The sequence below is a fragment of the Ascaphus truei genome, chromosome 3, assembly GCF_040206685.1.
Source record: "Ascaphus truei isolate aAscTru1 chromosome 3, aAscTru1.hap1, whole genome shotgun sequence".
Taxonomy (NCBI): Eukaryota; Metazoa; Chordata; class Amphibia; order Anura; family Ascaphidae; genus Ascaphus; species Ascaphus truei.
The window spans coordinates 352,506,930-352,532,354 of NC_134485.1; the positions used below are offsets into that span (position 1 = coordinate 352,506,930).

General features: G+C 40.2%; 1 protein-coding gene across 9 annotated transcripts in view; it reads left to right on the forward strand.

Annotated features, from left to right (window-relative positions):
- Window positions 1-25,425, forward strand: part of FNDC3A (fibronectin type III domain containing 3A) — a 220,193-nt gene that overhangs the window by 126,619 nt on the left and 68,149 nt on the right. For all 9 annotated transcript variants that reach the window (XM_075591927.1, XM_075591924.1, XM_075591926.1 and 6 more), the window contains 3 exons: window positions 1,034-1,268; window positions 14,297-14,563; window positions 21,745-21,803. In XM_075591927.1, coding sequence (XP_075448042.1) covers window positions 1,034-1,268; window positions 14,297-14,563; window positions 21,745-21,803 — 561 coding nt within the window. The remainder of the gene's footprint in view (window positions 1-1,033; window positions 1,269-14,296; window positions 14,564-21,744; window positions 21,804-25,425) is intronic.

Here is a 25,425-nt window from a genome sequence, read left to right on the forward strand (position 1 = left end):
GTTTCGTCCACCTACGTTCATGTCATGGGGGAATGGGGGACCTGTCCGTGATCACTACACTCGGTGATCACGTGGTTAGGATCTGAAAGACTAGTGGCACTTAGTTGCCATCTGTCTTCTGACACTCAGAGGGTTGAAAGAAGCAACGTGGGTGATGTTTTGGCTTTTTTCAAATAGAGAAACCAGCCGCTAATGTTTTTTTTTTTTTTTTTACACACAATAGAATTTGAGGTTTGAAAATACAGTGAGAAATCTTAAAATAAAAACTATACGTGCAGGGAGAACCACAACTTGATGGATTTTACATTTTAAAATTTAATCTTTAATTATGCATCTGTAAAAAAAAAAAAAAAAAAAAAAAAACAAGTGTGGCGTTCTTATACAGGTAGTGTGTTTAAATTGGCAAAAACATGCCTTGGTTTCCATTTTAACTAAGGAGTAAATGCACATTTGAAATAATTTAAGGTCAAATAACTGCTAGCACTTGTTGGGAAAGCACAGACGTCTCCTTTTTCAGTATAAATGACAAGGTGCGGGCTGCACAAAGTTAATTGCAATGCATTTCACCTTTCCTGTGTGATGTTTGAACTCACAAATCAAAGATGGACACCTCCTGATTCTCAAGGAGAAAATGATTCTGTTATGTTAGGTTTCTGTTTGCAACAGGTTATTTTAAATTAATCATAGTTCTATTTAAAATATAACATGATACATGTTTTAATATAAATGTAGTGTTTTAACTTTTATTTTTTAGAAATGTTGTTATTTTTGTGACGTTGAGATGTAGCATGGGGCATTGTTTCCACAGATGAACACAATATAATATTGCAGAGTTTACATAGGATTCAGTAACAGTATTGGTACAGAATATCACAATGTATATACCATCAGAAGGAACAGCAAAGACGGCTACAGCTGTGAGACTGCCGCTATATTCTGCAGTATTTCCAGTTGATGGTGATATTTAATAGTGGTGTATTCCCTGCATTGTGTTTGGGATAAACATGTGCCTTTGTTTCCCTGTGTGGTGCAGGTGATTGAGGATAATGGAGTGCGCAGGGTTGTCGTGGTTCCACAGCCCCCAGAGTTTCACACAGGCGGCCATGCAGTGTTACACCGGCCTCCTCCTCCACTGCCAGGCTTCATTCCTCTTCCAGCGATGATGCCTCCTCCACCTCGTCATATCTACTCGCCAGTGACCGGTGCAGGAGACATGGCACCCCAGTATACCCCCCAGTATCACCCTTCACAGGTATATGGAGATCTGGGTAAGTAGTTGAGATAAGATGTTTTACACTAACATGTTTTTACACAGTTTACCTAGTTCTTTGACAGCAATCTCTATTTTGGTATTGGCAATGGCACACCTCAGTGTTGTCATCTAACTCCATCACAAAACTTGCTTCCAGTCCTGGTTTTCGTAGTCAGATTTCAATGTATTCTGGTCCACAACAGTCCTGTATTTCTGTGGACAGTGGAGACTTGCAGAACTATACTGGAATTTCATGATGACATGGAGCTCGTACTACCATCTGTGTTAGAGACTGCAGCTTGATGCTCAGAGCCTCTGACACTACATTGTTCCATGTCTGAAGGATTTATATCTATCTTTGCTACTCTTCTGTGTAATAGAAAATGAGAAGTATAATCCAAAGGAAAACAAATGGCACTACAAAAATATCTATTCATACAATAGGTCCATTGGATAACAGATACAATACCCTGAACTCCTTGTCCGGAGTATTCACTTATGTTGTTCTGTCTATAACCTTCCTTCCCGCTGCAGCCTCCAAAAGGTGTCTCAGACAAAGTATCAGGTTCACCTTCTCCATTCACCCGAAGATGGGACTTCAATTCTCATGCACATAAAATTGGGGTGCAAAAAAAGGGGAGAAAGCGGATCCAAATCAAAATTTATTCTGATAAACATTAAAAATAAAAGCTGCCCTTATTCCCAGGTAAGTATCAAACAGTATGCACTACTAAATTCAGTGCTGTGCACCCACACACCGTTGTTTGTTTTGGCCAGAAACGCATTCCTTGACGTGACTCGTTTAGTGTGCTAAAACCTCCTCAGGAGCAGTGGGTTGGGGGGTGGTCATTTTTCTATAATGCAGTTAGTCCTGTATACTGTATAAACCCTTTTAGGACCCATCTTCACACAGCCAATAGAAGAAAAAATAACTTTTAATAATAAAATCATATCATATATAGCAAGATATATACAGTATATATATATATATAATTTTTTGAGATGGTGATTACTTAATATATTATATTTTGGTGGTATACATTATTTGGCACAAGGTGTGTGTGTGTGTGTGTGTGTGTGTGTGTGTGTGTGTGTGTGTGTGTGTGTGTGTGTGTGTGTGTGTGTGTGTGTGTGTGTGTGTGTTGTTTGCAACTTGTGCCCAAATATAATGTACACCACCAAAATATAATATATTAACTAATCACCATCTTAAAAAATCTTTAGAGAGAATATATAAAAACACCATACAAACATTTATTTTAAATGTTTAAAATAGGGTTTTAAAAGGGTTCCCCAAATGTATATTTGTTTTAACATTTTAATAAAATGTTAAATATAGAAATATAAAAATACATTTTCATTTGGATTCTTTCTCCTCTTTTTTTTGCTCCCCAATTTTATGGATGAGGAAATTGTTTACATCTGCTAGAGACCTTGTTATAATAACAGATCTCGACAAGAAGTGTGCTCCATGTTTCATGAAAATAAATATTTCAATAACAAAATATAAATATACAGGGCAAAAGAGAAAGGGAATAACGCTCTACAGGCAAAAAGGTATAATTGAAACAAATAATTGGAAGTCTCTAACTTGCTTGTGCCTAATTGCCTCTGTAATGGCAACGGGGTGCTACCGACGTACCGAGGAGCAAATGGTAACCAAATTAGACAATCAAATGACAGGAGTCATAGATCTTCAAAAAGAAGTACATGTGTGGCTATTAGAATTTCGCATTTAATACATCAGTAAAATAAATCCAAATACTTAACAAATAAATCAGTGACAATGTGAGGACATGCAAATTTAATATCATAAAACCATAGGAGAGTGTGGCTGGGAAGTGCAATGTTTGTAGAGCGGATCAGTGAATGGTTCATTTTGTCTGAGACACAGATGTATAACCATGGGGTTAATACAGTCTATAGTTGTGCTGGTGTATGTTGATGTGTCAATTCATGTAGACAACAATAGTTAAGCTTCGTCCCCGGTAGCCGCGGCTGCGCGCACGCTACACACAAAGTACAGCCCTCCATGGGGCTGGCCCCAGTCGCCCCCCGTCGGATCTCCTGCGCTCTTCACTGGAAGTGCAACCGCAGACCACTGGTCTCAGCTGAAATTGGTGCACTGGTCCACTTCCTGGAGTGACATCACTGCGTCACTACGCCCTACAAGTTTCACTCCTAACGGAGCTTCGTCAGTGTCAGGTAAGCAGAGGGGGCCAAGTCCCTCCTTTAAATAGCGTTATCACTGCCATAGCGACTGATGAAGTTGCTCCCACTGTCCATCAGGGGCTAATTATCATATAGTTGTGTGCAGGACTTAAAGCTGCAGTTCAGTCTTTTTTTTATTTTTTATTTTTTTTACTTCAATAGTTTTATGTGGGCAATTTCTAATTACCTAAAGAACTGTATAGCTGCCAGTCAATTCGTTCCCCATGTATTGATTGGCAACATTTGGCAAGATCTTTAGATATGGCATATGTTTTTCTTCTGCTTCTGTCACTCAGTGGAAGCTCATGAATATTCATGAGCACTCCTGCACTGACATGTGCAAGAGGGAGGGCAGGGCTGACAAAGGGGTGTGCCAGGGCTTGTGACAGGACATGAAGGGGCAGTGCCTTAGTGAATGGTTGTTAAAATAGAATACAAGAAAATTGGTCTTTCAAAGTTGTTTTTTTTAAAACAGAAAATGCTAAAAGTATTTTTTCTTACTACAGAACTGATTTATTAAAAAACACACATGCAGGATATTGCCTGAACTGCAGCTTTAATTGAACATTTGCTAATCCCCGCCTCCCCCCCCCTTTTTTTTTTGCTTGATATTAATACACATATCAGAACACCTAGATCATAAATTGAGATTCAAGTGATATGATCAATAATAATAGAAACCGTTCAAATTGGTTGATGTTTCCTTAATTATATTGTGATTACTACAACACTTTTAATAATGTGTAAAGATATATATGGTAAATAAATGGATAGAAAATAGGAATTGAAAAATGAAAATAATAATAAACCTTTTATTTTAAACAATATGAATAGCTGCAGAGGTTAATTGCATGTGTCAATCGGGAAGTGTAATCATTTAGATACAGAGTCTGTATAGAGTCGTAAGCTCTAAATACTAATATGACCGTATATACATTGATGTAGTGAATCAAAAGGTATAATCAGATCAGAATTTGTTATGGAAATACAAAATAATGCTATATTATATGAAAAGGATATATTTAAATCCTTCATTAAGTCCAAAAGGGCTCAATGTTTTTAAACGGTAGATTCATTCAGATTCTTTCCTTGGTAATCTATTGTCCATATCTCCTCCTCTCATGGTGCTTTTTAAGTGGTCAATGCTAACAAAGGTCAGTTAGCCAACATCACCATTGTGTTGTGAATTGGCGTGACGTATCACTGGAGTGTCCTGCTCATTGATGATTGAGTTGTTCTAGGACACATCTTCGCAACTGACATTTTCTTACCCATGTTCTGCAGGCCATATCTACACGTGACCAGATAGATCACATTGCTAGTTTTGCAATTTGTGAAGTGGCTGATCACCTAGGGCTTGGACTTGTATAATTCCTTTGTAGCAGATACACATTTGCAAGCCTGGCAATTTTTACATTAATAGGTCCCTTTCAGAGAGGAGCTCAACCAAGATTTTGTCGGCTTGCATTTAAAATGACTGTGTACCAGGTCATCGCACAGATTTTTGGACCTTCTACTAGTTATGCTAGATTTATTTTTTAACACTTTGACTAGATCAGTGTACGATCTCAGGACATGCCAATGTTTGGTGAAGATTGGTTTTTCTTGGCTTCATCTACGGTCCTACGTACTATGCATCTAATCTCAGCAGTGCCTCTTTTGGTGTTTGTTGAGAGTAAAGTGTCTCTGTTGCTGACTAATGCACGATTATAGGCCCTTTTCAAGTTGTTTAGAGAAAAGCCACGATCCAGAAATCTATCTTTTTGATATTTCGCCTGTATTTTAAATTCGGCTAATGTTGAACAGTTCTGCCTCGCACGTAGGTACTGACCGCTAGGAATACCTGTTATTAATAATGGTGGATGTTGATTGTGAACTGACAATAGGCTATTAGTTGCTGTGCTTTTTCTAAATCATGAAGTCTGTATTGCATTATTGACATCTTTCTTGATTTTAAGATCGAGAAAGGTAATTTCATTTTTATCTATTGTTAGCTTCAAATTTAGTGTTATTGTTTAGAAGATTCACGAATTCATTAAACAGAGACTCTGGTCCATTCCAAATCAGCAGAATGTCATCAATATACCTGAGCCATAGATCTATGTGCTCCGTGCACATGATGAGATCGACTTTGAACACAAATGTCTCTTCCCACCTGCCAAAGTACAAGGTAGCGTACATAAGTGCATATGATGTGCCTATAGCTGTACCCCAAATCTGGTGGGTGAATCTTCTGTCAAATAATTGTGATTCAGGACAACTTTGTACAAATCCAACGTGAATTTGTTGTGTGCATGATACCCACAATGCCACATTAATAGGAAATGGTCACATGCTTTAAGACCATGATCGAATATAGTCCTTCCACATCAAGTGTTACGAGGAGTATATCCTCTTTGGTGGTAATACCATTTAGTCTTAATAGTGTATCTTTTGTGTCTTTGATTTAAAATGGGAGGGTTGTCATAAAGGAACGCAACATTTTGTCCAGATAGATGCTGCTATTTTTAGTCAAACTATTGTTACCTGATACTATGGACCTGCCTGGTGGTCTCTCTTAGTTGTAGTGTATTTTTGGCAATATATAGAAAGTGGCTGTTGTGGGCGCTTTAGTTGCCATAAATGCAAACTCTTTTTTAAATTTTTTTTTATCAAGTAGTTTGTTGTCTAGACCCTTTTGTAGTATGGAATATAGTTAACTTTTAAACTTGGTGGTGGGATCAGGATCTAGACTACAGTAGCTCTGTCTCTTGGGATGCATTTATTATCTTTGAGATAATCATCTGTGTGCTAAATTACGATATTACGACCCTTAGCAGATGGTTCTACATTTATATCAGAAGTTGACATCAGTTCCTTTAAAGCAGCCCTCTCTCCATGTGTAATATTATTTTTTAATGATCGGTTTGGTCGCAAATTTTCCAGGTCATGTGTAACCAATTGAGTGAAGACCTCAACCTAGGGACAGATAGCCGTGGGTGGAATAAATCTACTTTTTTGTCTGTTGTCCGTAAAAGGACCTTCTTTTGCCAAAATGCAAGTGTCCTTATAATCCAATAGTCACCAGACTATCCAAATATTCCTTATCATATGCAGTGATGCATACAGTTTCTAATTCTCCTCTTGTTTTCTTGGCATGGCATTTATGCAACAATAGTTTGCAAGGGAATAGATTGAGATACTTCACTTTACCCAGAGATTGCTATGTGGTCTGTATTGAGCTCTATGGTTGATAAATTGAAGTTTTTTTCATTTAACTGACAGAAGAGAACCAAAGAACATCTAGCAACACAATATTAAAACCTCAGCACACGTATAGTTGTCACCGTGGGTGTAATGTCTGCATGACTGCAGCACAGAATCAACATAGAAGCATTGTCAAAGATCTGTACGTTGAGGCTTTTTTAGGTTTCACTTTCTATAACCCTTTCTCTGTTTTTATGTGATTATAAGCTGTAAGGGTCAGAGACTTGGGCCTCTATCGTGGTTATTCATCAATAAACAGCCACTTTGGCAGTGCACATAAGTGTTCTTCATTCATTATTTATGAATCAATTATTATTTATGATTGGTGGGCCGCTGTCCTATTTTGCCCACCTACTTCATTTTTTCCTCTTCTGCCACTCTGGCGTGGAGATATCTGATGTAACGAGGGCTACCTCTTGATGTCAAAGTAACGTCCCTTTCTTCTGTGGCCACACCCAATTATGTAATTGAACTGAACCCTTTCGAAGAGGCCTGCCCATGGACATTATGGACTACCCTTGTTGGCTTAGCCATACCCCTGGTGTGGAATGTCGGCTTATGGTCTGGGTGCTTTCATGCCATGACTCTCAGAGCACTAATAGTGGGGAAGCCTTTGGTAAAAGGAAGCAGACAATTAGATGGCTTTTCTCACCCCTCCTTGTGGCTCATCCTCTGCCAATCCTCCAGAAAGCACCTAAGGGCTGAGACCCGCGGCGCGGGCGGCCGCCTGAGCGCTACTCACCATGTGATGGTGCCCTCCCGAGCCGGTCCCAGTTCCCCCTCGCTGCTGGCTCGTTACACGCTGTGACGCGTCAGCCGCCAGGGGATACAAGAGAATTGTAATCCCAAGCGGCGACGCGTCACGTGGTGTGGCTGTGAGCCAATGAGGAGGGGAGGCTTCGGGGAGCGGGGAGGAGAGGGAAAGCGGCTGCAGCACCAAGGTAGCCCCCCTGCTCCCTCCCACAGACTCTCTCCTCATAGTCTGCAGTGTAAGCAGATGCATGGGGGGGAGGGGGGACACACATGTATTTACTACTGCCTGTCCTCACACTCATTTACATGCAGGGCCTGGGGGACGGGGCCCGGCTTCAGGGCAAACTGAGCGGGGAGAGGGGGGCGGTGGACGGGACGGGACTTTACAGCACCCGATTAAACTGGAGATATGTCAATGTTATATTCCACTCCAGCACATGGACACACGTCATGGCCGCGCCCCCCCCCTCGTCATGGCCCCACCAACCCGACCCGTTTGGTCACGCCCCCCCGCTCCGAAAAAAGTTTCCTGCAGATCGCGGTGCAGTGAGTTGCACGCGCCGCCGGCAAGCAAGACAGCCGTGCGGACGCGTGCAACGGGGCCTTAGCCTAACAATGCACCATGAAAGTAGAGACGAAAGGCGGCACAAGGCTTTTTTGTCATTCTGTGCCACCCAGCATTTTGACCCATATAAATAAAATAGCACAATCGATACAATGCAGCATGTTGGTATTCACATTTGTATGGGGTTAAACTTTCCACTTGACATATGCCAAAACATCTGAAAAATAGCAATGTTTTATTGTTAACTACATTCTACTGCAATTTCATTGGCTTCGGATGGCTGACTTAGAACAGGCTGCCAATGGGCTTTTATTTGCACAAAGGCCTGTAACTCTCACTGGAGATGTACTGGTATACTGGAGGGCATCATATAGCGTGGGGGGCGGGAAAGGAGCGCAACGGCAGGCCTCAAGGGCCACCAACAGGTCAGGTTTTCAGGATATCCCTGCTAACGCAGAGATGGCTCAATCAGTGGCTCAGTCAACGACCTGCAAACCTGACCTGTTGATGGGCGTTGAGGACTGACTGAAGTTGGCCACCCCTGATCTTGCCAATTCTAAGGCTGTATTTTGTAACCCTTTTAAGGAAAGGTTAGCCTAATGGTAATGACACAGCCTTCGAAGTGACGAGCCTTGATTACAACTGTCAGCATTGTGACCTCTCTGGCATTAACATTTACACTATAAAATGTCTGATGCCGGGATTTGGCATGTCGGTAAAATTAATGGCTCCGCATAATCTCAGTGTCATTTAAGCTGAATGTTTCTTACAATAGATTTATTTTATTTTTTTTTAGTGTGGAAGGATTCTAGCTTTTTACAAGCTCCATATTTATATACCATTGAAAAGTTACATTTTCTACATGCTCTTTAATTCAAATAATGAATTTTCTTTCCTTTAGTCATTAATTATGATATACATATCTGGTTTTCCAATAATTTGACTGAAAAGGAAATTAAGTATTTGATGTAGTATTATATCTAGATGGCAAGAACAAAATCCAATCATAATTATTTTGCAGCAAAGCAGCTACTGTAGGAAACTGTACCCCAGGGTAATAAATACTTCTCATTTGGTGCTTTCATTAATGCAAGCTTGGTCAGAGTTTCTCTGATTTTAGAGAAACTATTCTTACAAATGTTCTCTCTTTATTTTATTTTTTTAAATGTTGCTAAACTGAAAATTGTATACTTATCTTGTGGTTTATGAACACAATATTGTTTTTGGACAACTGGTTCTCTGCTTGTAAAGATTGTGCTACTATCATACTACCATTATCATACACACACGTAACCCTTATTTATTGCACTTATCTCCCCATCCCCCCCCCCCCGACCCTGTGTTTATAGGGGGCCTGTATATCGGTGCCAGTACACTGTTGGAGCTCTTAGTATGCTGCAGCTCCTCTCCTGACTCCACTAGTGGGCTTTCTGTGACTTTCTCATCCTGCTCTGATGAGCAGTCCTGCCCTTGTTCTCAGATCCTCCAGGATCAGCCCAAGGTCCCTCTGAGTCGCGGCAGCTCTGCCCCCTCATGCTCTGCCAGAGATTCTTAAACACACTCCTCCTTTTTCTGCCTTGAGGGTATGTCTATCATTGAGTGACTCATTAGCACAACGCAGAGGGAAGCCATCCAGGGGGCAGCATGTATACATAACTGCATCCGTTACAAGGGGATTACACTCTTCCCTCTGCTAAAAATATTGATGTCCCCATCAATCTCATCGTGGTCTTCTTTACTCCTGCAGCCGTGCTTTTCCCCATTATCTCTTAGCATACAGTGCTTCCACTACAGCTATGGATTCTGGGAAATTACATGCAAATGAGCACACAGTGTCACCTTTTACTTAATGTCCATTTTAACATAGGATCCCTATAAGCATATGCCAGCCGCATTACACAGCTTTTCTGCACAGCCTGGGATAAAGAATTGCATAGCCAGTAAACCTACCCACAGACAGTTGTTTACAGGCAAACAAATATACCCTAGTTACACAGGGGTGAGCAAACATTTTACGTCGAGCCCCCCTTTTCATCAATATTAGTTGGGCCCCCACTCGAAAAAAAACGAACTTTATTGTAATACATTATAAATACAAATACGTAAACATACTTGCATCATTCAACATTTTTTAAACAATTTTTAGGTTCTTTAAAAAAAAATCACTGTAGTAGTACAAGATAATAGTGACTGAAATGTTTTTCTCACCCCCCCTTCCTCATCCTCTCTCACTCCCCCATCTCATCCTCTCTCTCACCCTCCCCCTCTCTCCTTTCCCCTCTCTTCTCTCATCCCCTCCTCTTCTCTCATCCCCTCCTCTTCTCTCATCCCCTCCTCTTCTCTCATCCCATCCTCTTCTCTCATCCCTGCTCCTCCTCATCCCCTCTCTTCATCTTCTCCTCTCATGCCTCATCTCCTCTCACCTTTCTCATCTCCTCTCATCATCTCTTCTTCTCACCTCCTCCTATCACCCCATCAACAATGCCTACCTAGCTTCGGTGGGACAGGCCTACGGTGTTAAGTTGGGCGGTGACAGAAGAGTTGGACGGCGGGAGCAAATCAGGGTGGCAGAGGAGGACGGCCGTGGAGGAGCATGCTGAAGCAGCGGCAGACACAAGAAGTCAGTGAAGACTTCTGGGTCGAACCGCTTGGGCACGCTCCTCCCCGTCTGTCGTCCTCTAGTGCCCTGCTTCACTCCTGTGGCCCTCACGCCATCCAACTCCTCTTCCACTGCCCTACTCCACTCCCGTGGTCCTCCTCTGCCACCACTCCCGTGGTGGTCCTCTGCCACCACTCCTGTGGTTCTCCGTGCACCTTTTAAAATATCTTTTTTTTTTTACCCCCAACACCCCAGTTTGCGCACCCCTGACCTAGTACATGCCTTCCTTTTTAATTAATTTTGTCACCTTGTTTTTCATTAGATACATTATTTTATATGAATTTAATAAAAGTTAATTTCTAAATAACTCACTATTCATCTGGTACAAGGGACTTAAGTGCCATAATAAAGGCATTTCTTTTCTTTCAAGTATATATGTTTAATAGTCATATCCCAGTGAGCAGCTTGCTTATAATACTACAATGTTTAAGATGAGCAAGGGGCCATTTGTATCTATACTGAAGTAAATGTATCTGATATCTTTTTATACATTTAAAAATGGTTTCAACAAGTTTTATAGTTTGATCATGGTAACCAAATTTGTCTAATGATATTTGGAGGGTTGCACTGATCCAGAGAGTCACGAACGGCACACCTGTGAGCATGTGACAAGGGTTAATACACAGAGCTACCTAGCTGACTCAATTTTCACCTACACAAGGCACCACATATGAATAATATCTACCCTAAATCTGTCACAGTATATATCTTAAGTCGCTGCCACCACTAAAGAGATCAAACATTCACTTGCAGAGTCTTTGGGCTCTGTTTTTCAAGAAAATAAACACTTAACACACACAACCCTACTGTAGCAAAATGTGTTCTAAAATGTACTTTACTCTCGTGCAAAGTTCAAATCACATCCCAAAGTATGACTTTAGATTTAATATACAAAATAGTACAGTGCTTAGTTTACAGAAAGAGTATTACAAAAACATACAGTATAATAAATGCAGACGGTTTCATCAAATAAAAGGATAAAATAAACAGAAGTCCCTAACATACATCACCATATATTTGGTGTACTCTCTGGGTCTTGAGTGGAAAATTAGATTTCACGTACCATAGCATTGGCACTCCCTTGGTTAAAATCTAATTTTCGTATCTCAATTGCAGGACCTTGATTCTAAAAGCCCTTTCCATTGAAACAACCTAAACCCACCTTCTGGGTTTATCTTCAACCCTACCTCTCATCAATCTGCAGCCCATAATATTTTTACGACTTAAGAAACAAAAAAAAAATCTATAAAAAGCTGCCTGGACATATAAAATATCACATATCTTTATTCCTATAATATTTGCCTGTTTTCTGTCTGGGTGAGAGATCCAAACCAAGCTGTAGAAAAAGTATAGTTTAGTTATAAGTGTTCATTTGTATGTGCGCAGTTCTTCGTCTTTTTTTTTTTTTCCATAAACAGTAAGTGTTTGTCCTTATTTGATCTGTGTAATCACAACTGTTACAAAGATGAATCTGCAGTTCCTGTGAATAGTTCTCAGACCCATGATATCCTCATATATAGAATATCTACACAATTGTGGAATATCTCCTTAGCCACATCCTCTGGAGTTTTTTTTTTCAGAACACCAAAGGCATCCTTTACAAGTTATACTAAAAAGGGTTTAGATTATTCCTACTGTTGGCAAAGAATTGGGATGCCATATTCCAATCCCCCCACTTGCAAACCCAGGGGTTGACCCCAGATAACCCTGTTCCTAGATGGACACAGAACCAGGCAGGGTCAGTGACCCGCCATAAAACAATTCATGTATTTTTAAGACCATTTGCAACTAACCTTAACCTCTGATGTGCCCAATTTATGACAATACTTAATATCTCATGGTCTCATCATGACTGGCAGTATTGTCAGTTATTGGAAATACAACTTGGAAGTTGATACCTTATGCTAAATTGCAAGTCATTTTACACTGGAACAAAGTTTATTAAAACACGTATTGTGCATATATTGTATTAAACCTCCGAATAGAAATGGTCTGGATAATGATATTTCAGTGCCACGGTTTGTCTAACAGTGCAAAAGAAAGACGTTTCTCTTGTACTGTATAACATTAAATCATCCAACACACCCTGATAAAAAAAAGTACAGTATTAATAACAAAAACTGACTGCTTTCCCTATCTGTTATGCACTAAAATCCCTAATGCTTTTGCATTTTCTCAAGTGCCAATTTGATTACAAAAGCCTGGGAGTTAAAATTCAATTTTCTTTACCTAGTGTTCTTGTTACTGTATTGAATCTGTATGCACTTCAATTTTCCATTATTTATGTATGTGCTCTCTGTGCTCTGGACTTGGTCGGGGCTATATAGAAATCAAATTTCGTTCTCTGATGAATTACTGGTTCTTTTTTCATGGTTAGCGCTTGGTAATATTTGATATAGTTAATTTGTGAAGCATTTGCTCAGAACAGTGCCTCTGGGCTAAATGAGAACCATATCACTTCATGTGACAAAATCTTAATGATCTGGTTAGAGAATTGAAACTGCAATCCCAACCCAGTCATTTTTTTTTATAGCAACTTGACATTTTAAATTATGGTAAGTATTGAAATTCAGTGTCTAGACCAGGAGTGGCCAACTCCAGTCCTCACGGGCCACCGACAGGCCAGGTATTAAGGATATCCCTGCTTCAGCACATGTGGCTCCATCAGTCACTTAGTCAGATACCTGGCCTGTTGGTGGCCCTTGAGGACTGGAGTTGGCTACCCCTGGTCTAGTGTATTAAGAAATATGATTTGATAACACTACTTCTCAAGAGGCAAGTTGATATCCTATTAATTTGTGATTTGATGTGTTTTATTTATAACATTGAACCAGATTCAAAAAGGGAAAGTCAATTGTGTTTTGTTTAATTTTTGGCTATTTTGCATATCTGTTTTAATCGTTTGAGCGCTTTTTAGCCGTTCTGAGGACTGCACAACCGTTCTTCCAAAAGTTTTATTTTTTGATCCTTAAATTAGAAACATTATCTTAATGTTCATATAAGAAAAAAGTGAATGCAGTAATATTTTTGGACCATTGTGCAGTTCTTGTCGTGTCATTTTGTGCATTCCTGCGGCGGATCGCTGCCACGGTTTTCAGATATAGCCACAGCAGGGGACACCCTCTTCTATTAATGGTAGCAGATAGGGGGACATTTTGGTGCTGACAGTTCTAAAATGGGAATGCTGTATCATATGTTAGTTTTCATCTTGACCATCCCAGAGAAAAGCAATGGACCATATGTCCTATAGACCACCTTCTCTACATGGAATTTCTTCTGATACAGTAGGTTTAGTACAACATGTGCTAGGGGTATTGGTCTTGGTGGAGTGTTGATTTGTTAGAACTTATGATAGATCAGCATACAAGTTCATACTGTACATGTACTAGTGTGTAGCGATCAAAAACTCTCTAAACAATATTTCTACACGTACTAGTCCTTAAATTGCCATTTTTTTCTTACCCAGGCCAGCAGATTAAAAATAAATAAATAAAAATCTGGCAAAGATATTGGAACCAGAGTGGATAGTGCTACAAGAGCTATAAATAGTGTGTAAAGGAAATTGTATAGTATTACGCTGAACTAACCTTCCTTTTTAACATTGCTTTAGATGTTCTTTCGACACATGGAAGATCCAGCCTCAGAGATGAAAGATCCAGCAAAATTCATGAACGCCTGCAGAAGAAGTTAAAAGACCGACACGGAGTGCAGAAGGATAAATTGAACAGCCCCCCATATTCACCTAAGAAAAGTACTTCTCCAATAAATGAATCGAATGGACTTGTTAAAGGACCGAATGCTACGGTTATAACCACAGGGCTGTCAAAAAGCAAGCACAAAGGAAAGCTTGGGTCTAATGTTGAAGAAGAGACACAAGGTAAATGTATAGAAAATGTATTGTATGTCTTTTTAGTTAAACAAAAAGTAATGGGGGCGCAAAAAAGAGGAGATAATCACTAAAATTGCAAAATATATTCAATTTATAAAGACATAAAATATCAAGTACAAGACTTACAATAAAATAAATCATGTAGATCAAAGTACAGCAAACAGGTACAATCACAACCGGAGCGTCCGTGGCCTAGGCAGATTTCCCTCTCCGGATGTCTTTTTAGTTATATAGCGCCAAAAGTGTATGTGGAATTATAATACATTAAGCCAGCTGTGCGCAAACTGGGGGGCGCGAGTCTGCCAGCGGGGGGGCACGCGGTTTACAGAGGCCCCGCGCGCTTCCTGAAGACACTTAAATTAAGTGCCGGGGGAGCTGCAGGGCCTCTGTAAACCTAACTTACCTTGGCTCCGGTGGCTTCTCACACGCGTCGCCATTGCAACGCGGCGTCAAATGACGTCACGAGGTCATGTGACGTCACGTTGCCGACGCCGGAACGAGGATGGGGGGGGGGGCGCGGAGGTGAGGGGACCGCCGGCAGGGGGGCGCAGGGAAAAAAATTTGCGCCCCCCTGCATTAAGCACTGCAAAATCAGACAATAGGAAAGGAAATCTTTGCCCGAAGAGCTTACAATCTAAGTGGTATGTTGGAAGACTTAGAGACAGCAGGTGAGGGAATAATTGCTGTAGATGGCAGTGCTTGGTCACAATGGGTGGGTAGGAATGGCTGTGGGTGTGGGACAATAGCCATGAGTGCAGGCTATTGAGATGCTTGATTTGTGGGGCAAGTTTTATGGTAGGTCAGTATTAAATCAGATGCATGGGAGGAGATGGCAGGGAGGCGTGGGTGAGAGCAGGTGTATTTATGTCTGTCTTTTAGAATGAACTGGACCTGTTTTTATTACAAAGTAATGTTGCTAAATTTGCCAGGAGAGTATAGACCAGTGGTTTCCAACCTTTTGTTTAGTTAAGGAACTCTATGTGAAATTTTGAGGAACCGTAAACCTTCCTAATAGTGCGTCTGAGATCAGATGCATTGTAAATTCTACTGTATTTGGTACAATTGTAAAATGACCTGAAAATTACAGGGAACCCTTTAGGATGCCCAGGGAACCCAAGACTTCTTATAAACCTGTGTTGAAAAACACTGGAATAGACAATGACAGAATAATTATGACTAACATTATAGTTTTTCAGTCAAAAACTTGACATTGATAAGTGACTCGGATTTTTTTGAAAATAAATTTGCTTTTCAGTAGTTCCAGAATTGTTTTTGAAAATAAATCTGCAAAGTAGTTCTTTTTGCACTTTATTCCCACCTGTTTGTTACTTCCTGCTGTGTTTACCTTGTGGCATCCCAGCAGGAAGATATTTCCAAAGCGTTGATATAGAACATATTTCTGGCAGATGTTCTGAAGTTTCGTCAGAAAAATCAGATCAAGAAAACCTAGCCTTGCAATATCTTTGAGAATGACTTTAGAACGTGAGGATGTACTGTGGTTTTGAAAATACTAAAATAAATGTATTAAAAAGTTCTTACTGAGCAAAAATAAAAACAATAGATATGTTAGTCCTATGTTGGTCTTGAGGCATAGCTCCTTAGTGGGGCAATGCCATAAGACAGTGGTGCGCAAACTGGGGGGCGCGAGATTAACTGCGGGGGGGTGCAGGGTTTACAGAGGCTACGTGCGCTTCCCAAAGCCAGTTAAATTAAGTGCCGCGGAAGCGGCAAAGGCCTCTTGTAAACTGCACTTACCGTGGTTCAGCCGGCATCTGGAGACGCGTTGCCATGGCAATGCGACTATGGTAACGTGACGTCATGACGCTCAGACGCTGGGAACCAAGGTAAGGAGGAGGAAGGGAGGGGAGTGCACAGAGAGGATGACGGCAGGGGGGCGCATGGGAAAAGGATTGCGCTCCCCGGCCTTAAGACACCTTAATAACCATTTTAATGAATGGTAGTAAAATGCCATATGGCATAAACTCTGATTTACCAAATCTGGGCCAAAATATTTATCTGAATACGAGAGTGATTTTTGCAAGTGAATTTAAACACCTCATTTCATTCTTCACCATCGTAGGACTTTCTCTCTTTTTGAAGTGAAACTTCTTTCGTGGCGATGGCACTTACAAAAACATCATTGGTGTAAATCTCCTTCATGGAGATGAAAATGGTTACGGATGTAAATAATTGAGTTTGAGCAGAAATGGTCCGTAAATAGTGGTGACATGCAGCGCCTTAGTCACCCGCATACACACACACACACACACACACACACACACACACACACACACACACACACACACACACACACACACACACACACACACACCCAACAATGAGGTCAGAAGATTGAAAGCACACCGAGAGAACAACATTTCATTGTCACAGGAGCAGAGCAGTCTATAATTTATTTTTCAGACACACAAAAACAGACGTGGTGTGTGCCGAGCACGCGCCTTGTAAGTGAAACTTTTTTGTGTTTTGTCACTGAAATTGTATTTTGATTTTCATGTTTTTGATTGAATTAAAGACTTTTGAAAGTAGAATTACAATTTCAGTGGCACAACACAAAGAAATTTCACTTACGTGTGTGGTCCACACACCCACCCCCTTTTTTTAAAGCAGCAATATTACTTTACAAATTTTCTTTTTTTTTATTATTTGTATACGTAAAGCATGTGGGAATGTATAATTCTACATTCCTACCTAAAATGGCAATCGTTTGGTGCTCATGTTATAATTCTGTCAAAATCCTGATTGTGTGCCTAACATAATGGCTGTTCAGTCAGTGTAACTCAGTAGCTACAGTGTATCTGAATATTACTATGTTAACATTATCTATTGTTAGTTTAAAGCTGAAACGTCTGGGAATATTTGCAACAAATTATCCCAAACATGAAAGTGTTACAAACATCTTACACTGCTTGGGAGGTGGGCTAAACCTCCTATAGCGATCAAAGGATGCTTTAAAATGCATAAAAAATGGCCTTAAGGGTTGAATAAAATACAAAAAAAACACTCACTATTGTCTAATACTACAGAACGTATTTATTTAAAAAAAAAACAAAAAAACAATCAGATTTCCCGTTTTACTGCTTTAAGATATTTACTGTAGTTTTCAAGTTTTTACAACGTCAGCCTGTTTAGAGATGAACAGAACAGCATTCAGATATCACATTAGAACAATTCCTATTTTGCTCCTTCCTTTTGGCTAGTTGTATTCACCATGGTCTCATTATTATTGAAATGGGAGGGGAAAAAAGGTATTGGTTTAGTGTTTCCTTGATTGCTTCAATTTCTTCATTCACATCAAAAATATTTCGTCAGTCAAGCGCCTTTGCTTCACAAAGTTTAGTTCGTTTATCCGCAGAGAAAATGTAGGCAACCGTGACATCCGTTACACTCTAAAATAGTTCATTCTTATTCCACACACTTAAATACACAACATAGGAAATACATTGGTCCCACAATTGCTGCTTTTCTAATGTATGAATGAACTGAAATGGCTTGAAAATGTGTATATTTGTCATTAGTGCCTTCTCCAATCCAGCCTCATTATTGTGATCAGCATAGAAATTAGTCTACTTATTCTTTCATACTTCTTTGACCTGATTTTCAGCAGTAATCCTACATTTTCTATTATGCTGTCTGCAAGAGATATACTGGACACCTAACAAGCTCCTATTGAACCCCCAAAATAACCACAACATATATATAAGCATATGAGTGTCACAGAGGAGTGCTACTGAGCATGGCAATATATATTTAAAACCAGAGACAGCACATAAAACACAGACAAAGCTCAGTTTTAGCACATCCAGTGAAAATCATACACGGTACAGTGCCTAAATATATATGTATAAATATCTATGAAGTAAAATGGTCTTTTATTTTGACATTTTTGGCCAAAATTGTTGTAAGCCCCTGAGCCAACGTCACGGCAGACCACAATTCAGGGGTCCCTAGCGCTAATATAAATTCTTAATAACCTGTGTAATAACAGGAAGAATGATTTATAGTAAATCTGTCAATATTAGTTGCAAAGTTCTAAGTCTGATTGAAGCCTTTATTAACCTGTTCATTACCAGGAAAAGCACTCTGTATTAGAGATGTCACAACCATCCTGCAAGCAAACAAGTTCCCCTGTGTGGTAGATGCTATGGAGTGAGCCCTTAACCATTTAAATGTGGGAGGGGGTGAGCTTAAATTAAGTAGGAGGTTGCCAACCTCCAATCAGCCAGGACTAGCTGAAACACAATTGTAAAATGTGTTAAGGGCTCACTCCATAGCATCTTCCACACAGGGGAACTTGTTTGCTTGCAGGATGGTTGTGACATCTCTAATACAGAGTGCTTTTCCTGGTAATGAACAGGTTAATAAAGGCTTCAATCAGACTTAGAACTTTGCAACTAATATTGACAGATTTACTATAAATCATTCTTCCTGTTATTACACAGGTTATTAAGAATTTATATTAGCGTTAGGGACCCCTGAATAGTGGTCTGCCGTGACGTTGGCTCAGGGGCTTACAACAATTTTGGCCAAAAATGTCAAACTAAAAGACCATTTTACTTAATAGATATTTATACATATATATTTAGGCACTGTACCGTGTATGATTTTCACTGGATGTGCTAAAACTGAGCTTTGTCTGTGTTTTATGTGCTGTCTCTGGTTTTAAATGTCTGCAAGAGATGTCACAAGATCATAGTGGCAATAGAGAGACAAAGCAGAAAGTAACAGACTGGAATAAAATATAAAAACAAAAAAACCGGCGCCTCCAAAAAGAATAACAAATAGAGCCTGACCACATATAAAGTCCAATAAGGCTGAGGACTTTATATTTGGTCAGGCTCTATTTGTTATTCTTTTTGGAGGCGCCGTTTTTTTTTGTTTTTATTGTCTATATTGGTTTGTGTGAACCTTTGTTCTTGGCAGCCCCCACTTTAACATTTAAAGTGTGTTTTATTTTATGTTAGTCACCCATGTGTCACTATTTTTATTTGTAGCATTAGCGCTGTTCCCACTGCCCTTTCCCTTAGACTGGAATAAAATGTTTAAAAAAAAAAAAAAAAACTACACTACAACATATACAAGGCAAAGCAAAAGACCCAGAAATACACTTGAGAACACTAGGTTCAGCACATATTGTCCCGGAGTAATCAAAGCACAATGGGAAATATTGCCAACTTGTGAGAGAAAGCACGGATTACATTTTGATGACTGCGGGTTATTGTGCCTTATACTACATACAGTATGTGCCCAGAATCAGGAGGATAGCAGAAAGAGAGAATTTTTCAAAAGTCCGCACACCGCCTCCAGGTAAATGTCATTGTTGGCATGTCAGTCAAAGTTAGTTAGTCACATTTTCGTTCCCCCCTAGAGGACGGAAGTTATGTTTGCTAGAATGTAAGCATTTAAGACACTGCTGGTGTTGAGAAAAAAAGTAAACACTTTGGGTCGGTCACAGACAAAAATGGAAAATCTAATGAGAAATCAGAAATGCACAATACAAGAAAGTACACAATAATAATTCTTGCCTTAAAATACTAGATTCTGTAAAATGAAGAACCTCATAAACTTTCCAAAACAAATAATGCAAAATAAAGGAGTACTTCGGTATGAGGTGAAACCTTTCTAAGGCTACGCTTATAGTGCTGGCTACAGCGATGGCGACGCGACCCGTGACGTCGCTATAGCGAAAGTTGCACTCTGGTGTGCGATGTCGCTAGAGGCAAGGGGCTATGTGGTACTGCCAGTCACGTGGTGCGGTTGTCTCTGTAAGGCCGAGCTTATAGTCCTTGCTACGGCGACGAGAGACGTCATCCGTTGCCGTTGTAGCAGCGATTTTTGCTTATAGTGTTAGAGACGAGACGGTGCCCGGAGGTGTGGACGTGAGCGGTTCATTAGGCTGCGGTCGCTGAAAAATCAATTTTCATTGACTTCCAGCTATCGCGACCAATCCGTCCAGATTCAATACATTTGTTTTGACGCAACATCACGTCGTCGGGATTATAAACGCGGCGTAAATCTCAAAAATCGCTGGGATTATAAACGCGGCCAAAATCTCAAAATATTTTGACTACAGCGATTTTGGTTACTGTGATGTCACATGTCGCCGTCGTGCCCACTATGGGCGGTCGCTACAGACTACATTGAGTTGCTTTGCGGCTGCACGCCGTCGCTGCCTAAGGCTGCGTTTATAGTAATGACGACGATACACGACCGACGACGTCACCCGTCACCATTGCGGAAGTTATAATTTATGTTTTGCAGACGTCTCTGGCTACGAGGCCAGTGACGTCAGCAAAGGGGAAAGGCGGAGACAGGAGATTGTACACATCATGTTCTGCTCGACTCTGGCTAAAGGCAAGAAACCGCATTATTTTTACTCCCCAGCCTCCCAGGTTAGCAATACTGATTTACAAAATATAGCAGGAGTTTAACACACATGTAACAGCCAAGATAATCTTAAGGCAGGTGAGGTAGAGAAGGATTGTCAGAGGGAATAGTAACTAAACACGGGGTAAATAAATGGATGAAAGGGATCGTGAGAAATGTGGAGAGCATGTAGGACCATCCATCCCTCCGCAGTAGCACCCTCTAAATCTTGTCCTAAAAGTTAGTTCAGATTAAAAAAAAGCTATCGCTTAATACTGAAATACTCATTATTTATCGCATCTGGACTAACATGGCTACTATTTAATTCAAATAAAATAAAAATTTAACATTGGTGTAAAGGAGCAGAAGTTGCAGCTCTTACACTGCCCTTAATAACTAAACATACAGTTCAAAATGTTCTTCAAGTCTTAGAAGTCGGGTGCTGTTTGCACATATCTTTTCCCTCAAGTGTCAACCTTGCTCTGTTCTTGTCATTACTCAATGTTTACCTGTAGTGGGCCCAGCAGGGTCTGTTGTTTGGGTTCCATTTGCAAACCGTGGGTTTCACTTGGAAATCTGTGTGCGCTCAGAGCATTGCTAATTTCACTTGCAAAAGGGGAGGGGGATTTTGTCTGTATTTCTGTTATCTTCATGACTTTGTATAACATGAATGTCTGTCTTCTGTCCCTGGCCAGATCAAGTTGATGGTAATGTTTTAGTAACACCTGTATAAACGTATACTTTAATGTCCAATTGTGGTTCTTTTTTTTCCAATTTGTATTCAGAAAAAGATGAAGAAACAAAAGCACTAGAAGCTCAACTTTCAAACATTTCCATACCATCGGTAAGTAATATTTTTTTTTAAAACACACACAATGCTCACATCCATTTTTTTTTTTGTCAGAATAAAAATAAATATATTATGATTTGGTTTATCAGGGTATATATATTTAAAAAAAAAAAGCACTTTCTTGATCTTTCTTGATGTACTGAACATATAAATATTATGGGTTATTATCATACACCATCTGTTCCCTGTACATTTTTTACATGCTACAGTATATTCATTGATAATTGCTTTTCTAATTGCACACGGATCATTTTTTTACTCCTTGTTTTTCTGTTCTCTGCCCATGAGAATCAACATTGCATTGTGTTTTATACAGTGTATATATTCGGGTAGTTGTAAAATCGAAGAGGCAATTTCCAATGAGTTTCACAGCGCATATTGGTATTTGCTGGATTTGGGTGGGCCTGCGGTTGGGGGGGCCCCCATTCCCCGTGCACCTCTGTTGTTCATCTACAGAGCTTCCTTTCTCAATCTGATTGTAGTGCTATCTGACAGTATATCAACTAGTCCAGATAAGGCAATGTCACAGAATAAGGTTCCTATAATTAAAATAATGGTTGGCACATTGACATAGTGGAACATTTTATTTTGTGACATTCCGGTACAGCCATATTGCAATCCAAAAAATGCTATAGGCACAGACTCTTGCAGCACTCAAATAGATTTACACAGCTTCTACCCCACTGGTAGGCAGCATGTGTGGCCCTTGATTCCTCAAACAGGACCTCACATTACTCACATATATGTAGTACACAGGCAGGCGGGACGTTGCAGCCGTGGCTATGAGCTTCCCCCCGCTTGCTCCAGTCAGCCTGTAAATGCCGGCACACTGATGAATACTGTCCTCTCCTTACACTGGAAATTAGTTATTAGCACTGTCATTAGGCAATTCACCCCAGCAACATTTCCACTTCCTCTGCACTGGGAAGAGAGAGCTACAGGGGCCACAAGTAAAGTCCCAGAGGGCTACCTGTTGCCCAACAATGTTCTACCACATGGGTGTGCAAAGTGTGGGGTGCAAGTTTTTCTAGGGGGGCGCCGCGCTTACAGAGGCCCCACCCTCATCCCAAAGGCATTTAAATTAAATGCCGGGAAGCGGCGAAGGCCTCTGTAAGTTCCCTTACCTTAGCTCTGGCGATGCGTTGCCATGCAACGTAATGTCACATGACATCGGGACGTCAGAACGCTAGAGCCAAGGTAAGGAGGGGGCGCGTGAGCAGGGGGAGCCAGCAGGCGGGCGCAGGGGAAAACTTTTGCACACCCCTGTTCTACCCTATTGGCACGGAAATCATATATACTAATTAAGAGGAGCAAAAAAAAATCTAATCTTGTATGAAGGTCTCATAATTACATTAGATACAAGATAATTAAGAACTTGCCATTCCATTCTAAATTCACACTTTTTACAGAAGAGATAAAGTTGATACTTTTCTTCCAAAGTATTTGGTTATATTGGTAACATTAGAAGTTTCAAAAATAATTTCTAAATATTTATTTATGTGGGGGGGGGGGGGTTTAAGTGTCGGTTACCTACATGTGACCTATTGTACTAGGCATGGCACTGCCATTAGTACACATTGGTCTTGGCATGAACTGCTTGTTTATGGATCTTGGCTCTTATGAAATCAAGCAACCCCATAAATAAAACAACCACTGAAGTCGGGGTTGCCACGTTGGCTCGTCTCTCCACACTGCCACAAGTCTTGTGTGTGCGATTCACCATTGTTTGACAAAAGGGCAACTCACTCAGGCTTAAGCCCCTGGTTCAATCATAGAATTTGCAGTGTTGGGAAATCTACACACGTAAGGAGCCATACCGAAATTAGGATTTATTTTGTAGTTGGGAAAGAGCCGTCTTCCATTTGTGATTGGTATACTGTATGTCATTTGTAATCCTGTGAGTGTCAGCGTGTTAGGATCTCCCTAATCTTGGTGACTTCCTGATTTTCTTATCCATGGTGTTGTTTTGTAGTGCACCTGAAGAGCAAGATTATGTCGATTAAAACTGTGTTCACCGACTTATTAAAGCATTGAAGCGCTTTTGAGCACACAGCCTCTGAATTTAGCTGGCGTGCTTAGCCCAGGGCATGCCACCAATAGGTCAGGTTTTAAGGATATCCCTACTTCAGCACAGATAGCTCAATGTGCTGAAGAGAGCCACCAGTGCTGAAGATCTAAGATTAAGTTATTCATTTTATTATGCTTCATTAATGATGGTATTCTAAGTACTGTATTTGTATTATTACATTAAAGGGATGGTATAAACACTACGTGCTTTGTTTGCAGTATGTATAGTATATGAATATAATCATATTGCTGTGGTAATATAGGCGAGAGGAAGAGTTGTAATGACTTCAATGATTCCCACCATGAAAAAGCTTAATGGGCGTCCAGTCACAGATTTATACACCAATCTAGTCCTACCCAGACAATACGATCCGCTTGACTTTATCGCAATGGCATTTGTTGGGGTTCACAGGTCTCCCATTCAATTTTACTTTCTTGATTATTTTTCTTTGCTACACAGTACTTCATATATTTTCTTTTTTGGAAAAAGCCTGTTCAAAATGGATAATGTGCCTGAAAGATGGACGGCTGAAGCCAGAAAGAGAGGAAAAGCGAAACCTCCGGCACTCAATCTCTTCTGTGTCACACTTTGCATGAACCCAAATGAGTACTGTAATAGATTGGGGATCTCTCTTTTCTTAAGCTATTCCCACAGTCAGCCACCGACACTTGGCATACTGGGTATGTGCAGTTGCCAACAAGCTTCTGCATTGTTGGCACTGTACCAGGGGAAATCTTAAATATAATGATGATGATGCTTTCTCGCAGTTTCATGAATAAATCCCTAGAATCATGACTAATTGCTGCGTTATCTGCTCCAGAAACATAACAGACCTGCCCTTTTTCTTGCTGCCACTACATAGGTATACACTATTGTAATATAATAAATTATTATTACTTAAATAAAAATAACGGATCACAATTGCACGGAAAGATTCTTGTTACCTTGATTTGGGATAGTGGTTAAATTGAAACAATTTACAGTGGTGAAAAAATCTTTGTGAACCCCTTAGGATTTTCACATATTTGAAACCTAAAATGTTATTAGATCTTAATCTCAGTCCTAATAATAGATAAAGATAACTTGATCAAGCAAATGACACAAACTTGATACTTTTTCAACATTTATTTATCCATATATTATTCAACATTCAATATCCATGTGTGAAAAGTATGTGAACCTTTACATTCAGTACCTAGTGTCACTCCCTTGAGCAGCAATTACTTCAACTAAGCGTTTCCTGTAACTGCTGGTCTGTCTCTGAGTTTTGAGGAATTTTGGCCTAATCCTCCTTTACAGAACTGCTTCAACTCAATGACATTTGGGGGCTTCCTTGCATGGGCAGCTCACTTCAGGTCTTGCCACAACATTTCAGTGCGGTTTAGGTCCAGATGTTGACTAGGCCGTTCTAAAACGTGGAATTTCTTCTTCTGTGGCCTTTCTTTTGTAGATCTGCTTTTATGGTTAGGATCATTGTCTTGCTGCATGACCCACGTTTGGTTCAGCTTCAGCTCACAGATGTATGGCCTGACATTCTCATCTAGAATC